We start from the raw sequence: 20699 nt of genomic DNA on the forward strand, positions 1-20699 counted from the left end.
TCTCTCTCTCTCTCTCTCTCTCTCTCTCTCTCTCTCTCTCTCTCTCTCTCTCTCTCTCAATTTTTTGGTAGTTTTTTTTTTCTTACATCTATGCTTTAGGTTAATAAATTTCTATGTTCTTTGTTACTTTATTTTGAGCTGATGCAAATTAGATTTGTGTTTTAAGTTTTTTTTTTTTCTCTTTTTAATTTTTAATTTTATTACATGTGTTTTTCTTTAAATTCTCAGTTTGGGTTGCTTTGAATTCACTTATTCAATTGTTCTATATATGTTATTTTTGTATTTCATGGCATTTGTTCTATAAAATTCCTTTTAGACTTGATATGTTATCTTTTCATTTTATTTTATTTTTCACTCCTTATGTTTTGATAAATATGAAATCAATAACTGATTGAATTCTAACTATAATGTGTGATATCTATGTTGGTGAACAAGCATGCAGTTCTGCCTTAACTTAAATAGCCAGGTTTCTTCATAGAGAGAATCTCCAACAATGCAGATGCAACAATTTGTAACTTTAAGTAACAGAGTATCACAGAAAATTTAGTGACCAAAATTATGCCAGAAGATAGATAAACCAAGTTGTAAGTGAAAGCTTCACATTTTGTTTAATGGATGCATTCGGGTTTTGGTTCCTTGGCCTCTTTTTGTGTCTTCTAGAAGTAATATTATTAATATTTTCTCTCTTTTAAAAAAAAAATTTAACATATAATGTTTTAGTTTCATACAAATAAATAAAATTTTTCTTATAAAATTGTACTAATTTTTTTAACAATTACACCTTCTCCAACCTTTTGCATTACTTTCACCTTTTTCATCTCCCCACTACCCTCAACCTTAATATCACTCGTCATATTTCTCTTTATTTTCTTTTACTTTGTCTCTTCTTATTCTTATCCTCTTATTATAAATTTTTCATTTTGTTTTTAATTCTATATTTTCACATAATTTTCCCTCACAAAAAAGGTTATTTCTCTCTCAATTTTGTGGGTGGATTTTATTTATTTATTTTTCTTGCATCTTTGCTATAGGTTGATAAATTTTTGTATTTTCTATAACTCTGCTTTGAGTTGATGTAATTTAGTTTTGGGTTTTAAGTTTTGTTTTTTGTTCTCTTTGATTGTTAAATGTTATCTTATTGTGTATTATAAAGAATTAAATATAGTATAAGAATATTATATTATTCTATTACATAGTATGATTTGGGTAATTTGGTGTTTATTGTTATTTTTTTTTTTTACTTTTTTTTTTCTTCTCATCTTAGTTTATTCAACATGTAAATTCAGACACATCTTTCATATCATTAAATTTTTTATATTTTCTCTCAATTTTTTATTTTAAAAAGATTAAACATATAATATTTTACATAATTCAATAAATAAAATTGTTCTCCAAACAAATTCCAATTTAGAAACACTAAATTAAAAAAAAAAAAAAAAAACTAATGATAATATCAAACCAAATATAACATAAAGAAACTAATAATGCATATTTAATGCAATAGAATTATCATCAAATTTTGGAAAACAATAGTTGCCAATGGAGAGAGAGAGAGAGAGAGAGAGAGAGAGAGAGATTGTAAATAAAAAAAAATACAAAGTAATGAATAGTAGATAAAGAAAAGAAAAATCAAACGTCAATTAGTAACCGTTAATTGGAAAACAATGAAGCTGTAAGGAGAAGTAAAAAATAAAATAGATTTTTTTTTTTTTTGAGAATCAAAACTGTGAAACTTCATTAAGGTAGGCTCTCAAGATCAGCCAAAAATACAGATTCAAGGTCTGGTGGTACTTCTTCCATCCAGACGGACATATTAGGAGGTATAAGTGCTCTCCTTGCTAATGAATGTGCTAATTGGTTACAATGTCTCCTGACAAAGAAAATATTTGCTTTCGAGAAGTGAGACAACAAAAAAAGAATATCAGCTGCAATGTTTCTGTAGTGAGTCAGCTTGCTGCCTCCATTCATCAGGTTCTTTATAAGGAGCTCAAAGTCACCTTCAAGTACTATATCATCAAAGCCAAGTTCCAAGGCAAATTCTAAAGCTCTTCTAGCCGCCAGCGCTTCCACCTCGATGGCTGATGTTGGTAGAGGTATTTGTTGAGTCAAAGACGCCATAATCAGCCCAGCATCATTTCGGATTACCACACCAATCCCAACACTATCTTTGTCTGCAAATACCGCGCTGTCAAAGTTTATCTTGAACCCGTTAGCATCAGGTGTTGTCCAATGAGATGTTGCTCGTCCATGGGGGTGCGAAGGTCGCTCGTTGGTAGTTTCAGACCCTGTCAACTGTTCCTGGGCAAACTCCAAAACTTTGTCAAGTGGTAAGGCGGATTTGCCGAGTCGTAGATTGTTGCGCCTATTCCAAAGTGTCCAAATAACTGCTGCAAACAGCTCTGGCTCTTTTTTTCCTGCGAAAATGAAATCAAACATGTCAATAAAAGAGGAGCACGCATGAAGCGTGCCATGGTTCCACTCTGGCCATGTGCACCATAAAGGCTTCAAGTCTGGACAGTGCAGCAAGGCATGCACAACATCTTCCTGGTGCATTTTACATCTATCACAGGTGGCTGTGGTGATGATTTTACGGCGGACCAGGTTCATTTTAGTGGGTAGAGAGTCTTTGCAAGCTCTCCAGGCCAGATGCTTCACTTTGTTTGGAACATTAAGACCCTAAATCTTCTTCCACAGTGGCTTCAAGGCTTCATTCTCAGATGGACCAGGTTGCTTACCAAGATACTCATCAAACAAAAATTTGTACCCAGATTTAACAGTGTAGATACCATCGGGGTTGAAAGGCCAAATCAATACATCCTCTTGAATCGATCTACAGAGGGGGATATTTTTTATGATACTCACTTCAAAAGGATAGAATCTTTTTTCTAAAACATCTTCCCTCCATACTTTCTGCTCTTGGTCTATTAGATCACTGACAAAGGTAATGGTGCTGTCCTCAATCTGTGGTGACAGAAGCTTTGGGTTAGCTCTGATTGGCAGCCAATTATCTCCCCAAATGTGGATCAAGTTCCCCGAACCAATTCTCCACCTACTCCCCCGTTTAATTACATCTCTTCCCCGCATAATACTCCGCCATGCGTAAGAAGCATTTGCAGGTATTTTGGCCTCCATCACCGATGTATTGGGAAAGAATTTGGGTTTAAAAACACGGTAGAATAAGGAGTTTGTGTCATGAAGCAACCTTCATGTGTGTTTTGCCAAAAATGCATCATTAAAAATGGAGAGATTTTTAAAACTCATACCACCTTGAGATTTAGGCTTACACAAGTCTTGCCACTTAACCCAATGAACCTTCCTATTATCACCCCTTTGACCCCAAAAAAATCTGCATATCATCATTTCAATGTCATGGCAAAGTGTTGAAGGGAGCTTAAAGCAAGCCATGGTATAGGTAGGGAGGGCTTGTGCAACGGCCTTAATGAGGATCTCCCTACCTGCTTGGCTGAGGAGTTTTGCTTCCCAACCTTGAATCTTTTTCCACACCCTTTGTTTGATGTATATGAAGCTTTCCTTTTTATTACGTCCAACAAGAGAAGGGGGACCTAGGTATTTCTTGTACTGTTGGACCACCGGAATCCCAAGCATCTCCTTTATAGCCAATTTGGTTTCTTCGGAAGTTGATTTACTAAAGAAAAGGGTGGTCTTTGCTCTATTAATTTGCTGCCCTGTTGCCCTCTCATATTTAGCCAAAATATTGAGCAAACTTTGGCATTCCTCTATCTTGGCCCTGCAAAAGACGAGGCTATCATCATCCGGGCCAAGTGCTTTCAAAGGGGCCATTTGTTTCAGAGCAACTTCCACTTCTTCAATTGTGAAATCAGCCACAAGCTTTTCATTCATTTCATTTGTCACCACTTGAGGAATTAAGTCTACCACCTCTTCAAAATTGCTAGGATTAGCCGGAGTGAAAAGGTTTTGGTAGAAGTTCACAATAGTGTCATTTACTTGAGCTTGCCGAGTGCACCATCTGCCTGTAGCATCATATAATTGTGTAATATAATTTCTTCGTCTTCTCTGAGATGCTTTGCTATGGAAAAATCTAGTATTACGGTCTCCATCCTTGAGCCACATAACCTTAGATCTTTGTCTCCACATTTTGGCTTCTTTATCGAGTAGTACATTCACCTCACCTTCCAACCATTTCATATGCCTAGTGTCTCTAGTCCGAACAGCCCTCTGTTCTGCCTCCTTCAATTGCTTTTTTTTCTGCTCTAATTCTTTTCGGACACTACCAAAACTCTTTCTACTCCAACAGGTCAGCTCCTGTCCATATCTCTCAATCTTTTTTAACACCTTTGTATCCCATGGTTCAAAAGAATTCTCACTCCAAACAGCCTCAATTGTCTCATTACAACCTTTATCGCTCATCCACATGTGTTCAAAACGAAAAGGTTTTTGGAAGCTACAATCCATACCTTCAGGTGAGATACATAAAGCCTTATGATCAGAAGCGGTTCCGTCTAAACGCAACACTTTCGTACCTGGGAACATTGAGAACCATTCATTGGTGGCCATGGCATGGTTAAGCCTCTCCCAAACTGTGAACTTAGCAAAGTGTTTATGCCATGTAAAGGGAAAGCCCACGAAACCTAAGTCCATAAAACTACATTCATCTAGAGCATCCCGAAATAATTGCATTTGATGGTGAGGTCTTGGCCGGCCTCCCTTTTTTTCAGATTGTCTCATAATCTCATTAAAGTCTCCGGCGCATAACCATGGGGCTGACCCCCTAGTTTTCAGATTTCTCAATTTTGTCCAAGCCTTATGTCTCTTAGAAGTATCAGGTTCCCCATAGAATCCAGTAAACCGCCACTCTTTCTCAGTGTTTTTATTGATTGTGGTGTCAATGTGGTTCTTGGAGTAAGTTTCAATCTCCAAGGGAAAACCTTCTTTCCAAAAAATTGCCAAACCGCTCCCTTTATTAATCCGGGGAACTTCAAATAAATTTTTGAATTGAATCCTTCGTTGAACTTGTTCTAGCCTAGCTTTGTCTGTCCATGTTTCGGCTAAAAACACGACAGAGGGATCTTTTGCCCACACCCAATCTGCAAGCTGGTCTTGTGTACGTAGGTTCCCAAGCCCACGACAGTTCCAAACTAAGAGACTCATTGCTTCTGGCAGGGCTGGACCCCAACCTCTGCCAATATCTGTATTTGTTCTTCATCAACCTGTGAAACCACGGATCTCCTTTTTGGTAACTCAGATTGGTGTATGTCATCAGGTAAAGCCCTTTTTATGCCACATGTAATAGCCTGGCACGTTTTCTATTTCTCCTCCGTCCTGAGAATACGTTTCCAAGTTGGTCTACTCAAAGCATTTGATGAGGGTGGGGTTAGGTTGGGAATAGCTGCTGAGGGTGGGGTTGGGTTAGAAACAACTGGTGTGGTTAGAGTGATTGGGGTGGAAGGGATAAAGGTATGATGTGGAATATGAGGTTTAGGAATATCTGGTGATGGTGGGGTCGGGTTTGGAATGTTTGTTGTGGTTGAAGTTTTTGGTTTGGTCTGGATAGAGGTATGAAGTAGGTTATGAGGTGTGGACATGTTTGTGGTACGTGTAGCAGTTAATGGGGTCTTGGGATTATCTGTATCAGTTTTAGTGTCAGTGTTTGATGAGGGTAAATCAAATTTCCTGAGTTCACGGTCTATTTCCTCAATGTTTTTTTCAAAAGAATCTTCAGGTATTAATGGGGGCACTAAACACGGGTTTAAATGCAGATGGTCAATGTTGAGTTTATTTGGAAGGAAAGTATCATCAATGTTTGTAACGGGTGGAGGGTTACCGTGATTGTCGCTTACCATATTGGGCTTGACCGTGTTTGGAGGCTCTCTGGCTGTCGCCGTCGATGTCTCACCGGTCTTCCTCTGTTCTGGTACAGTGGCTTTCTTCTTAACATAGAACCCCGGGACAGACACCACCGTTTTGCGATTCCCAATCATTGGTGCAACCCTTATCCATGGTCCAAACTCCCTGTCTGATTCTTCCAGCGTGCCTTCACTGTCAATCCATCGCTCACAATCTCTATCACTATGTGTGAGGCAACCACACCAATAACAAATGTTAGGGAGTCGTTCGTACCTAAACGAGACCCATAACTCTTTATCGTCATCCAGAGTAATGACCCTTCCCCGGCACAAAGGTTGTGATATATCTACCAAAACTCTGACCCTCATAAAACCCCCACACTCCTTTGTCTTTGAGTTTGGTTGATTCTGCACTACACCCACTGTCTCGCATAAACCTTCGGCCACTGTTTGATTCATGAACTTCATTGGTATTCCATGCACTTGAACCCAAAATGGAGTGAGATTGAAGTCCATCTGTTGCACATTGCTTACTCCATCGTATCTGCGTAGCACCATAAGGTGCTTGTCAAAACTCCATGGTTCATTTGCAAGTATATTGTCCACTTCAGTTTTATTGTCAAAAGTAAAAAGAACCACATGATTCCCAAGGTGCTTAATTTTAAAACCATTTTTGGATCGCCACAGGGGAGTAAAGGTGGCTGCAATGGCGTCAATGTTCAAAGCTCGCTTTGTGAGGAACTTCGCAGCAATGATGAAAATAGAGGTGGCCATGTCATTGTGTAATATGAACTTGGGGCCCTCCCTGTGTGAGATGGTCAAGCCATTCCATTGTTTTGTGAGATTTTCCATCAGAGTCCAAAAAGTGTTTCCCAAAGCCCCAGAGAAAAAAACCTACTAGCCTTAGAGTAACCCTGTTACGCTAAGGAAACCCAAAATCTCCTCGTGAAAGGGACTGCTATTCTACTGTCTAGAGAGAGCTGGAGAACCCAACCTTTCTACGGCAGAGATGATTATATAGGGAACATTAAAAACTTTACAGCGCAATGAAATAAACTATTACATTCACTTAAAAATTAAATCAATAATAAAAAAATTAAATACAATCATAGTACTACATTTAAATTAAAAACTAACCAAACTCTAACCATAGAAACCATATTTCCAATCATAACTAAAAGGAGATATTCTCCAGTAATAATAGAAATTACACAAGAAATAAAATTTTAAGATCTCTTTTTTGACCTTTCATTTAACCATATTTATAATATAAATATAAAATTTTCATACACCATTTCTTTTGAAAATCAAATGAATGGTGCTACCTCTCATTTAAGGTCTTTGTTATGCAATTCATCAGCCAATAATATATGATAATGATAAAAAACATTACAAATGAGATCATGAAAAAAGTGATAAAATTATTAGCGACCACTCTCATAATGGAGTAGTAGTCTATGGTTTTATGCATCTAATGAAGTAGAATATATAGAGTTTACTTAAAGTATAATATGTAAAGATTCACACTAAAAAAAAGTATATGTAAAGGTTAAAAAAAATGTATATATAAGTTTTTAATTAACTTAAAAGATAATGAAAAACCAATTGTTAATAACTAAAGCAATAATAATAATAATAATAATAATAATAATAATATATTTAGTGAGACCCTCTAAAAAAATTGTCACACTTAATGCGCAGATCTGCGACTAGTAAACAATAATAATGAGATCTCTTGGATACGATTTGATGTAACCATAAAAAGTTGGAGATTGTTGTTTAATTCAACCCCTTTTAGAAGACTGGTGTGACTGTTTTGTGCATTTCGAGATTATAAATTGTTAATTGGATCGGTAAATTAGGAGAGAAATTTCAAGTAATTACAGGATGTGTTCTGGTATCAATAATAACAAAGCTTTTTAGTTGGACATGACCTGGTCACATGGGTCAATTTGCAATGGATATTTATTATTTAATAGAAGAATAATTTTTAAAAAATTAAAATTTTCTTTAAAAAAAAAAAAAAGAATGGAGTTTTAATTTTATTTTTAACACACAGCGAATAAGTTCAAAGCCCAAAAAGAAGGCCCTTCATTATCCCCACCATAAAACATCAGACTTCAATTAGACACACTCTCTCAGTAAGAGATTGGAGTATTGGACCCAAATGGTGAAAATTTGTAGTGTAATTAGACTTTGTACACCTTTCAATTGCACCTTGGAGCATTATTCATCATACCTAAGCCACCATTACACAAACAAACTTACAACTTTTGCTATAATTATTCTCCGTATAGACTTTCACATGGAGTAATGGACGAACTACTTTTTCTCCACTAATCACAATTAACTACATAAAAAGTTGTGATCAAAATTGTGATTTTTTTTGGTGATGCTAGACTTATTGCATTATATTGAACTCCCTCACTTGGTATTTTACTCAATCCTAAAGAGTATAAGTACATTTCCCACTGTCACCACAAATTTGTAAAATTTATCGCAAAAACAATAAAAAAATAATATTCCTCGTCTCATATTTAATATTTTCTTTTTTTCTTTTTTAATGAATTATTAGGACAATTCAAGAATTTGGAGTTCTTGGGAAATCAACCCGACTAAAGTTTGATCAAATCAAACTTGGTTTTGATGATTGAAGATCCATATCTATGGAGGAGAAATAGATTAATTGGATTTGGAATTGAAATCAAGCCAAGCCACCATAGGAAGGAGCAAAGGTACCAATGTTTGTGCACGACTTCTTGTCCCCATGAGTATTTTGTCCAAAGAAAAAGAAAAGCTCTTTTTGACTTCAAAGACTTCCTTTCCGACCTTTTTTGGGTGTGACTTGGTGAATAATAGTATTGAACAGTGTTGAAAAATCAACCCCATCTCCGCGTGCCAAGCTCCTTTTTCCCTTTTTTTCTTCTTAGGGACTAATATTTCAAATTCAATTCCTATGCTTGGTGGGTACTAATATTTCAAATTCAATTTACCCATTTCAATTTCAATTTTATGTAATGCTTTAAGCTTTTTCCAACAGAGGAACAACTTTAGAAATAAGATCCAATGAATAATTCTAACGATTTTATTAAGCTATTATGGAGACTGATTAATGCTTCTTAGAAAACCTAATAGAGTAAATTATAAATTACACGCTTAAAGTTTGAGGATGATTTTATTTTTTCCTCTTAAAATTTGAATATTTTTTATTTAGTCCCCTAATGTTACTTATTGTTTGATTGGAACCCTTCCATTTGTGCCCATAACGAAGTAAGCTCAAAACAAATTTGTTTTGGGTCCAGTAAATGCACATCCAATTAAACCATGCCACCTTATTTAAAGAATACACATCATTAAATTAAAATAATTCAACATTTGTGGATTTGCCTAAAAAAAAAAAAAACTAAAAATTTAAAATTTAAAAACTTCTTCTCTCCGTCTAGACTACTTTGGAGAGTAAATAAAGTAACTAGAGTAGTGATTAAATATTTAAATAAAGTTAGTTTGTTGCTACTTGCTAGTTGCTAACGATTAATTGAACATTCCATTTTGATTACCTTTGTTTAGTGGTTGCTGACTTGTTGAATATTTATAAGAGTTAGTTAAGCATTTGTCTTTTGCATCTTTATAAAGGCAAATGTTAATAGGCACCATGCAGTACTTGTTAGGTTAAAATAATATAGGTATTACTTAATAAAAAAATTGGATAAATGGGAGAAAAAGAAAGAAACAATATAAAGCTGGCCTCATAACCTATAAGGCTATCAAAATACTGACATAAAGCTGGGACACCTTACAATGCATGTTAACACAATCCTTATATTAAAAAAGAGAGAGAGAGGAAAAAAAAAAAAAACATTGTTAGGGCCCACCTATGTACCTTTTAGTTACTCTCAAGTGAGTGAGTTTGGTTCAGCCTTTTGAAGTTGGACTTTTTAAAAAAGTTGAGTTTTCAAAAAGTGCATAATGAAAAATTGGTTTTCAAAAAGCTGAGTGTTTGGTAAAAACTGTTAAAAAGTGCTTTTCGAAAAAACTGAGTGTTTGGCTAGCATTTATAAAAATGGAGGTTTGAGTTATAAATTACCAAAAAGGACAAGATATATATATATATATATATAAAAGAATTCTTTGTTTTAATTATCTCTCTTCATGCAAGTTATGGACACAACATTTTTACAAAAATTTCACAATAAAGTTTATATGACAAGTTGTTAATGGTAGATAAAAAAAATAATAATGTCATTAGTAGGTCCAAATGAGAACCAATAATAACTTACTGTGTAAAATTTATTATGAGAAGTGTTACATTCACAATATTTTTTGCAATATTTTCACAACAAAATTTATGTGGAAAGTTGTTACTAGTTCTAATTTGAACCCATCACTGAAATTATTTTTTTACTAACCAATATTAACTAATAACAATTTATTACTTAAAATTTATTATGAAAATATTGTGAAAATATTACGGTAGTATTTCTCAATTAGAATTTTTTATTTTTTATATTATTTATCCTTTCTTCATTTCACTTTCAGCCATAAGTTTCATTTCTTTTTCTTTCTTTTTTTTTCTTGTTTTTTTACCTCCACACACGTGTCCACTATCTCTACCCCCTTCTTTTATTTTCCTTTTCTCAATCATTCTCCCTCATTCAGAACGTTCCAGGAGCTCTATTCTCTCTTTCTTTCTCCAGCTCGCTCTCTCTCTCTCTCTCTCTCTCTCTCTCTTTTTTTTTTTTTTTTTTTTTTTTTTNTTACCAAACACATAGTGGGAGCTGGCTTTTATGAAAAGCCAACTTTTGAGCTCAAAACGCCCAAACAAACGGGCACTTAACCCTTCTATCTTTGATCATGTCCAAGTACTCAACCATTCAAGTGAACTTGGTCGCAACATTGCTGAATTTGTCTTTGGAGACCATCAATAAGGTGTTCATCATTTTTTTGGGGTTTGCTATTCGTTGAGATACAATCTTGATCATTTGTTTGGGGTGAATCGGTGTGGTTGGGATGCCCAAAAAATTAAGCTTTGTTTGGATGCCTAGAAAATGTTGTAAAAAAAAAAAAAACCAAAATTTTATCCCTACGATATATTTAACCCCACACTTTTAAATGGTTCATTTTAAACCTTAGACTTTCATACCCTAACAAATTACACTCTCACATATGAAATTTACGAATGTCTGGAATTTAACTAGTTCCATTTAAAAGTCTGCCTAAGGATTAAATTGTGGATTTTTTTTTTCACTTTCCCCAAAAATAAACTCTATATATATATATATATATATATATATATATTTTTTTTTTTTTTTCTTAGTGTATGTAATTTTTAACTAAAATTATTTGTCTTTTAAGGTTTTTCTTAAAAATATGACAATGAAATGACATAGCATGATTTAATTGAAATTGAACCAACTCCATGAAATAAAAAGCAGTAAGCAGGTTTCTTTCACAAAAAAAAAAAATTGAACCAACCAAACACATATTAACACATTAGCATAGGCATCGACAAAAAAGATTCAGAGTCATAATGATAAGGAACATTTGTTTTTTTAATTTTTTTTGGGTAAAAAACTACAAGTAAAAAAAAAAAATTGAACCAACCAAACACGTATTAACATATTAGCATAGGCATCGACAAAAAAAGATTCACAGTCATAATGATAAGGAACATTTGTTTTTAAAAAAAAAAAATTGGGTAAAAAACTACAAGTGACGTTAAAAATCAAAATAATTCGTATAGTGACAAAGGTCAAAAAGTACGAGGAAAGTGGTCAACAAGATTAGTAGATTACTTTAAAGTGTAAAGTGTATTATCAGCTTTTGTGTATTCTGATACTATCGGGAAAACTGTTTGCAGTAACAGGCTTACTGCCTCTAATGTAGACAATTTGGCTTAGTTATCTATTAATAACATTTCCTGTTAACCAAAACAAAACAAAAAAAAAAAAAAAGTGTAAAGTGTAAAGCATATAAATAGTGATGTTGCAATTATAAGCTGAAGAACACAACAAAGATTCTCTCATCACTTTCACTATTTCACAAGCCCATCTGATCTTAATAATATTCCTGAAACAAACAAAGAAACAAAAACTATGGCGGAAGGAGCTTTATTCCACCTCGCCGGAAAAGTCCTTGAACTGCTGGGTTCCTTCACTCTCCCAGAGGTCAAACTGGCCTTCGGTGTTCAAACTGAGTTTGAAAAACTAACAAGCACAGTTTCCACAATCCAAGCTGTGATTCTTGATGCAGAAAAGCAGAGTTCTCATAATCATCAGATCAAAGATTGGCTCAGAAAGCTCAAAGATGTTCTCCATGATGCTGATGACTTGCTGGATGATTTCTCAACCAAAGTTTTGCGGCACAAGGTGATGAGAAAGAAGAAGGTACGCATTTTCTCTTCCAGTTCTAATAGTATTGCTTTTAGTCCTAAGATGGGTCGTCAAATAAAAGCAATTAGGGAGAGACTAAATGCCATTGCAAAAGATAAGGAGGATTTCCACTTTACTCAAAGCTTCATTGAGCCACAGGTCATGAGTAGGGACAGAGAAACTTATTCTTTTGTTCCTGAAGATGAAGTTGTTGGGAGAGAGAATGACAAGGGAGTGATTATCGAACTTCTTTTTGATGACAATGTTGTAGAGAATATTTCTATCATTCCAATTGTTGGTATTGGAGGATTAGGGAAAACCACACTAGCTCAACTGGTTTACAATGATCAAAGTGTCAACAAAAATTTTGAGCTAAAACTTTGGGTTTGTATCTCTGAAATCTTTGATGTAAAACGAATTGTTAAAGATATTTTAGAACAGTTGACAGATGATAGACTTAAAGAAAGCTTTGAGATGCTGCAAAATCAGCTTCGAGAAAAACTTAGTGGAAAAAAGTACTTGCTTGTCTTGGATGATATGTGGAATGAGGACAATGCTAAATGGCTTCTCTTGAAAAATTTATTAATGGTCGGTGCAAGGGGAAGTAGGATAGTTGTAACCACTCGTTCTGAAATGGTGGCGTGCATAACAGGGGCAACTTCTTGGTATGCTCTAAGAGGCCTACCTGTAGAAAAGGCTTGGAATTTGTTTGTAAAAGTTGCATTTGGAGAAGGCCAGCTGCCTAAGAACCAAGCCTTTATTAGCCTGGGAAAGGAGATTTTGGAAAAATGTGTTGGGGTGCCTCTTGCCATAAGAACAATAGCAAGCTTGCTACACTCCAAACCTTCTGAAAATGAATGGCGATCTTTCAAGAATTATGAACTCTCAAAAATAACTCAAGGAGAAGAAAATAATATTTTATCAACACTTAAGTTGAGTTATGATCATCTACCATCATACTTAAAACAATACTTTGCTTATTGTAGATTGTTTCCAAAAGATTACGAGATTGATGCAGAGACATTGATTGATCTTTGGGCAACCCAAGGTTTTATTAAGTTGTCAAATCCAAAGCAACGTGTTAAGGACGTTGGTAGAGAGTACTTCAGGTTATTACTTTGGAGGTCATTCTTCCAAGATGTTGAAAAGGATTACTGGGGCAATAAACGGTGCAAAATGCATGATCTCATGCATGATCTTGCAATCTCTGTGGCTGGAACAGAATGTACTGTATTACATTCAACTGAGGAAAATATTGGTGAAAATGTTCGTCATGTATCATTTAATCTTTTGGATTCGTCAATGCAGTTTCCAATCATCAAATTTGAAGGAAAGAGGATACGAACAGTTCTTGGACATAGAGGAGGGTGTGACTTTACTTGTAATGCACTCGTTTCAAATCTTACGTATTCGCGCACACTAGATTTGAGCAATCTATGGTTAAAAAAACTGCCGAGTTCAATTGGGAAATTGAAGCATTTAAGATATCTTGATGTTTCCGAAAATCGGTACATTAAAATTCACTCTAATTCCATTGTCATGTTGCTGAATTTGCAAACACTGAATCTCAAGAATTGTAGTGCGCTTAGAGAATTACCCCAGGACACTAAAAATCTGGTCAATCTTAGGCATCTAGATATTTCTGGTTGTTATAAACTGACTCATATGCCTTACGGACTCGGAAATTTGACTTCTCTTGAGATACTACCATATTTTGTTGTGAGAGACGAAGGTGTTAAGGCCAGGCTAGTGGTGGGCTTAGTGAATTGAATAAGCTGAGCAATTTGGGAGGAAACCTGTGGATTATGAATCTAGGACATGGAAAAGATGACATGATGGAATGTAAAGCTGCAAATATGAAGGAGAAACAACATCTTCACCAACTGAAATTATGGTGGAACTCAGAGTTGGTTGGAGAAACCGAATGTTAAGATGAAATGTCACTAGAAGGTCTCCAGCCACATCCAAATCTTAATGTGTTGGAATTATCGTTTTATATGGGTGTTACAATTCCAAGTTGGGTCTCTTCTCTCACTAATCTTGTCAATTTGCAATTGCGGAGTAATTGTAGATGCCACCACCTCCCACCGTTAAATCAACTCCCTTTTCTCAACTCTGTCTGTCTTGTAAATATGAAAGCACTTCAATACATATCAGAAGACATTGTTAGTAATGTGTTAGGTTCCTCAATAACAATGTTCTTCCCATCATTATTTTCTCTCAAAATAAAGAAATGCCCTAATCTGAAGGGATGGTGGAGGAAAGATGATAATGATGGGCCGGGCCATCTGTTGCTGCCATCATTTCCTCGTCTCCTTGAATTGGAGATTGAAGATTGCCCCAATCTTACTTTCATGCCTTTGTTTCCATATCTTAAAGTAGAGCTGAAATTGTGGGAAGCTAGCTTGAAGGTATTGCAGCAAAAAATGTGTTAACATATATAGTGTTGTGGGCTTTAGGCCCAGTTAGGTTACTTGTATAGCACACATATTTACTTATACTGCACACATATGCCTCCTATATAAAGGCATCTATGTACATTCTCTTATGGATGAAATACAAGACAATCATTCAGTATTTCTAACATGGTATCAGAACCACTGCTCTGACCTTTTCTTAGCGGTCTTATCTTTATTGGTGTTACTGCACTCTCAACATCGCTTCTGCCATCACAACAGTCGCCGCAGCCTCTCGCCGTTGAACCCCCGACGTCTTCCAAACGTTTTCTTTGGATTCCGGACCTGCAGCCGCCATCGTTGAGAAGTCCAACACCGCACAAGATCACTGCACGTGTCATCCCGCCTCGAATATTGCTCCGATCTTGTTTCTAGAGGTATCACTGAGACCGTCTTGGAACGATCTACCTGTTGGTGAAAGCCTCGCAGCCATCGGAGTGCCCACGCGCCCTCACGCGCCGGCAGAAGCTTCTGCGACTGAGCCCCACGCGCCACACGCGCCGTCCTCAGTTCAGGCTGACGTCACGCGTGACGTCATCAGTGCCACGTCAGCCCTAGCTTACGTCAACATCCAGTCACCTGTTGACGTCAGCGCCACGTCATCCTGCTGACATCATATACGCTGACCGTTGACCACTGTTGACCGTTGACTTTGACCGGCGTCGACCGTTGACTTTTGACCGTTGACTTTTCAGGGTTGACTTTTTTGGAGTTTAGGTGCTTCTTACCCAGTTTTTCGCGTAGATTTCATTTTTGCAGTCCATTTTTGCATATTTTGCTTCTAAATGAAGAATAAGGACAAGTTTTTTCCTATTGCAACAATCGTCGCCGACAATCCAACAAACGGTTTTGCAATTTTTGCAAACGTTTTGGCCATAATATTGAGACTTGCTATCAGCGCAACAAATCAGCTATTTCTACTTCTGCTGCTACAGTTGCTAACACTGAGAGTGTCCAACTCATGACTCCTGTCTCTGCACAGTCTCAGTCTTCTGGATCCACTTTCTCCATTTCCAAAAATGACCTTGTAAATATCATCGCCAATGTCATTCGTATGGTTGGTAATGCATCTTATTCCTCTTCTCTCTCAGCTTTATCTGGTATGTCTCCTACCTCTTGGCTTATGGATTCTGCTTGTTGCAATCACATGACATCTCACTCATCCTTATTTTCTGACCTTAAACCTACACCACACCCTCTTAATATTCGTACAGCAAATGGTTCCACAATGTCTGGTCATAATATAGGTTCAGTTTCAACCTACAACCTCTCGGTTCCTAAAGTCTTTAATGTTCCTGACCTTTCTTATAATTTATTTTCTGTGGGACAATTAGCTGAGTTGGGTTATCGCATTACCTTTGATTATTCTGGATGCATTGTGCAGGATCCTAGGACGGGAGAGGAGCTTGGAATCGGTCCCAGAGTTGGGCGGATGTTTCCCGTGGATAACCTTCGTCTTCCACTTGTCGCTCCTGTTTCTATTGCTGCAGCTACTGTAGTTTCTTCCACTCCTTCCCTTGCACTTTGGAATGCTCGACTTGGTCACGCATCTTCCTCTCGGGTACAACAATTGGCTTCTAGAGGTTTGTTAGGTTCAGTGTCCACAGAAAATTTTGATTGTGTTTCATGTCAGTTAGGAAAACAACCAGCTTTGCCTTTCAATACTAGTGAATCCATATCCACTGATATCTTTAACCTTATTCATTCTGATGTTTGGGGGCCTTCCTCTGTCTCTAGTATTGGTGGGTCTAGATATTTTGTTGTCTTTGTTGATGATTACTCTCGCTATAGTTGGATTTTTAATATGAAACATCGTTCTGAATTATTGGAAGTATATTCTAATTTTGCAAAAATGGTTGAAACTCAGTTTTCCAGACGCATCAAAATTTTTCGATCTGATAATGCTCTTGAATACACTCAATATGCTTTCCAAGCTGTTTTGCATTCCTATGGCACTGTTCATCAACTAACTTGTCCAGGTACCTCTCAGCAAAATGGTAGAGCCGAACGAAAACTTCGTCATATTCTTGACACTGTTCGTGCTCTCCTTCTCTCTGCTAAAGTTCCTGCTCCTTTTTGGGGTGAAGCTGCTCTTCATGCTGTTCATACTATTAATCGCATTCCGAGTCCTGTTATCCAAAATCAAACTCCATATGAGCGCCTTTTTGGGTCACCTCCAGACTATCACCACCTTCGCTCCTTCGGTTCTACTTGTTTCGTTCTTCTTCAGCCACATGAGCATAACAAACTTGAGCCTCGGTCAAGGCTTTGTTGTTTTCTTGGCTATGGCGAAACTCAAAAGGGGTATAGGTGTTATGATCCTGTCTCTCATCGTCTTCGTGTCTCCCGTAATGTTGTCTTTTGGGAACATCGCCTCTTTGTCGAACTTTCTCATTTCAGTGTTTCCTTGTCTTCCTCCTCTGTCTTAGATCTTTTTCCAGATGAGACACATATTCCTTCTGTAGCTGCTCCTGATCCTCCTATAGTTGCTCCTGATTCTGTTACTGTAGACTTCTCTATCCAACCACCAGATATCACTGATCCCTTTCCTAGTTCACCCTTTAATGAACAGGTGGAAGATGAACAGGTTGAAAACGAGCTACCCAACCCCAATCCTGAGCTTGGGTCTCCTGCTCCTGCTCCGCCTGAAGATCTTGCACAAGACATTCCACCTCGTCACTCAACTCGGGTAAGATCTATTCCTGCACATTTACTTGACTATCATTGTTACACTGCTCTTGCTACACTACACGAGCCTCACACCTATCGTGAGGCTTCCACTGACCCTTTATGGCAGATTGCAATGAAAGAGGAACTTGATGCATTATCTAAAAACCATACTTGGGATTTGGTGACACTTCCTCCTGGGAAATCTGTGGTTGGTTGTAAGTGGATCTACAAGATTAAGACTCGCTCTGATGGGTCCATTGAGCGCTACAAAGCTCGTCTTGTTGCAAAAGGTTTTACACAAGAGTATGGGATTGATTATGAAGAAACTTTTGCTCCGGTTGCCCGTATCTCATCTGTCCGTGCCCTCTTAGCTGTTGCTGCTGCCAGTAAATGGGACCTTTTTCAGATGGATGTCAAAAATGCATTTCTTAATGGGGATTTAAGTGAAGAAGTGTATATGCAACCTCCTCCTGGTCTCTCTGTTGACTCAAATAAGGTTTGCCACCTTCGACGTGCACTTTATGGCCTTAAACAAGCTCCACGAGCTTGGTTTGCCAAATTCAGCTCTACCATCTCTCACTTGGGTTACATGGCCAGTCACTATGATTCTGCCTTATTTCTTCGTCGCACTGACAAAGGCACTATTTTACTCCTCTTATATGTGGATGATATGATCATAACTGGTGATGACCTCAGTGGCATTCAAGAACTCAAGGCTTTTCTCAGTCAGCAGTTTGAGATGAAAGATCTTGGATATCTCAGCTACTTCTTGGGTCTTGAAATCACTCATTCTACAGATGGACTTTATATTACTCAAGCCAAGTATGCCTCTGAACTCTTGTCTCGCGCTGGACTCACTGATAGCAAGACTGTGGACACTCCAGTTGAGCTTAATGCGCATCTGACTCCCTCAGGGGGGAAACCATTGTCTAATCCCTCTCTTTACAGACGCTTGGTTGGCAGCTTGGTTTATCTCACTGTCACTCGTCCAGACATTTCCTATGCTGTTCACCAAGTGAGCCAGTATCTGTCTGCTCCACGATCGACTCACTATGCTGCTGTTCTGCGCATTCTTCGATACTTAAAGGGCACTCTCTTCCATGGTCTTTTCTACTCTGCTCAGTCTCCTCTTACTCTTCGTGCATTTTCTGATGCTGATTGGGCAGGAGACCCCACTGATCGCAGGTCTACCACTGGTTATTGCTTTCTTCTTGGTTCTTCTTTGATTTCCTGGCGAAGCAAGAAACAAACTCATGTGGCCCGCTCTAGTACTGAAGCAGAATATCATGCCCTTGCTGATACCACATCTGAAAATCAGAGGTGTGTCTACATCCTCTGCTACTCCTCTTTATTGTGACAACCAGAGTGCTATTCATATTGCTCACAATGATGTCTTCCATGAACAGACTAAACACATTGAGATCGATTGTCATTTTATCCGTTTTCATCTTATCCATGGTGCTCTCAAGCTGATCTCAGTCTCCTCTAAAGATCAACTTGCAGATATCTTCACCAAGTCACATCCTAAGGGACGCCTTCATACTTTGGTTGACAACCTCAAGTTGGTCTCACATCCACCTTAAGTTTGAGGGGGGCTGTTAACATATATAGTGTTGTGGGCTTTAGGCCCAGTTAGGTTACTTATATAGCACACATATTTACTTGTACTGCACACATATGCCTTCTATATAAAGGCATCATTCAGTATTTCTAACACAATGAATACACAGAGACCATCAACATCGACAACCTCCTCATGCTGCTTTCCTCTCTCTGAATTAGAGTTTTTGGATTTAAAAGGGGTTAACGATTTAGAATCTCTTCCAGAGAAGTGGCTACGGAACCTCGTTTCTCTTCGGAGACTTTTCATTTATCGATGCCATGGTCTTGTGTCTCTTCCTTGTAGAGGTATTCAATATCTCACCTCACTTCAAGAGATAGAAATAGTGAACTGCAATGAGCTGGCTCTGGTAAATGACGAAGATGATGGCATGCAATGGCAAGGTCTTAGGAGCCTCCATTCTTTGCGTTTCTTGAGAACTCCAAAATTGATGTCTCTACCAGATGGGCTTCAACACGTTACCACTCTTCAAAAACTCGAAATTCTTAGTTGTACTAATTTGATGGCATTACCAGAGTGGATAGGCAACCTCACATCACTACATCATCTTGCAATTTCCGGATGCTTCAATCTGACGTCATTGCCTCAAGAGATTTGCCATCTCACGTCTTTACAAATTCTTATGATTGAAAGTTGTCCTAATTTGATGAATTTACCAGGGTCAATGGATAACCTCACGTTACTACAAGCGCTTACAATTACAGAATTCCCCAATCTGACCTCGCTGCCTCAAGGGATTCGCAGTCTCACCTCTTTAAAAAGCTTGCCGGTTGACAATTGTCCTAATTTGATGGCTTTACCAGAGTGGATAGGCAACCTCACATCACTGGAAGAGCTTATAATTGCAAATGCCTTAATCTGACATCATTGCCTCAGGGGATTCATGATCTCCCCTCTTTACAACGGCTGATCATTACTGATTGTCCCATTTTACAAGCAAGATGCCTGTGGAAAATAGGTGAAGATTGGCCCAAGATTTCTCATGTTCCAGTTTTGAGATTATGTTGATGGAGGTGGTGAGAAACAAGTTGTTCAAGTATGTGTCTATCTGTTAATCACAATTTTTCATAGAAAATAAAATAAGGATGCTTTTAGCTTTTTTCTTCTCTATGTTTTTGAGAGTTGTGATATTTTGGGGACTTCTCAGTTATTTGACTTCTCATGCAGAGAATAGACTTGGGCTTAAAAATTCAGACCTATCCAAAATTTGCAATTGTGCAATATGACAAGAAGTCAGCAGCAATAACGTTTTTCATTTTTTTTTTTTTTTAATTCTATTTATTTTGTTCCTTTTCCATTCCTGTCATCAAAATTTTAATTAGACACATTGTTTTTGAAATTTGTAGGACAAGAAAAAAGAACAATGTAAAATTGTAAATTCTTTGATTTGTTTTTTTTTTTTATTCTAATGATTTATATCTTTGTACCTAAAACTGTGGTGATGTATTGACATATAATGGTTTCCGTTGTAGATTCTACTAAAACTAATTTAGGCAATTTCAGATACTACCCCTGTGGAATACCCTTAAAACAAGCAACTATCTCATGTTTAGTAATGGACTAACAAACTAATGCTGTTTAGAATGTTCTTTTTATCAATTCTTTTCTAGTAAGTTCATATGCCACATCATCAAATTCTGTTTTTGATAAATGGAAATGTCTAATAGAGCAAACCACAGGGGAGGTACGTGTCACAAAATAAAGCACACAGTATTTCCTTGTTTTTAGAGTATACCACTGGGATGGTATCTATAATTTG

At 37.1% G+C, this 20699-nt stretch overlaps 3 protein-coding genes across 3 annotated transcripts in view; 1 reads left to right on the forward strand and 2 right to left on the reverse strand.

Moving 5' to 3' along the window:
* The window catches only part of LOC112025557 (uncharacterized), a 3625-nt gene extending 2771 nt beyond the window's left edge, over window positions 1–854 (reverse strand). Inside the window, exon 1 of the mRNA XM_065783114.1 lies at window positions 782–854. Within this exon, the coding sequence (XP_065639186.1) occupies window positions 782–854 (73 nt within the window). The remainder of the gene's footprint in view (window positions 1–781) is intronic.
* An 883-nt stretch (window positions 855–1737) lies between these two features.
* Window positions 1738–2553, reverse strand: LOC111986157 (uncharacterized). Its single transcript, XM_024017780.1, has one exon. The coding sequence runs from the start codon at window positions 2551–2553 to the stop codon at window positions 1738–1740; it is 816 nt and encodes a 271-aa protein (XP_023873548.1).
* Window positions 2554–11917: 9364 nt separating this feature from the next.
* Window positions 11918–13963, forward strand: LOC111988288 (putative disease resistance protein RGA4). Its single transcript, XM_024020079.1, has one exon. The coding sequence runs from the start codon at window positions 11918–11920 to the stop codon at window positions 13961–13963; it is 2046 nt and encodes a 681-aa protein (XP_023875847.1).
* Window positions 13964–20699: the final 6736 nt, after the last annotated feature.

This window comes from Quercus suber, unplaced genomic scaffold (genome assembly GCF_002906115.3).
Source record: "Quercus suber isolate HL8 unplaced genomic scaffold, Cork oak 2.0 scaffold_329, whole genome shotgun sequence".
Taxonomy (NCBI): domain Eukaryota; kingdom Viridiplantae; phylum Streptophyta; class Magnoliopsida; order Fagales; family Fagaceae; genus Quercus; species Quercus suber.

Excerpts from the sequence above, each read along its gene's own strand:
- LOC111988288 (XM_024020079.1), top strand. The coding sequence starts at position 11,918 with ATGGCGGAAGGAGCTTTATTCCACCTCGCCGGAAAAGTCCTTGAACTG.
- LOC111986157 (XM_024017780.1), bottom strand. The coding sequence starts at position 2,553 with ATGCACCAGGAAGATGTTGTGCATGCCTTGCTGCACTGTCCAGACTTG.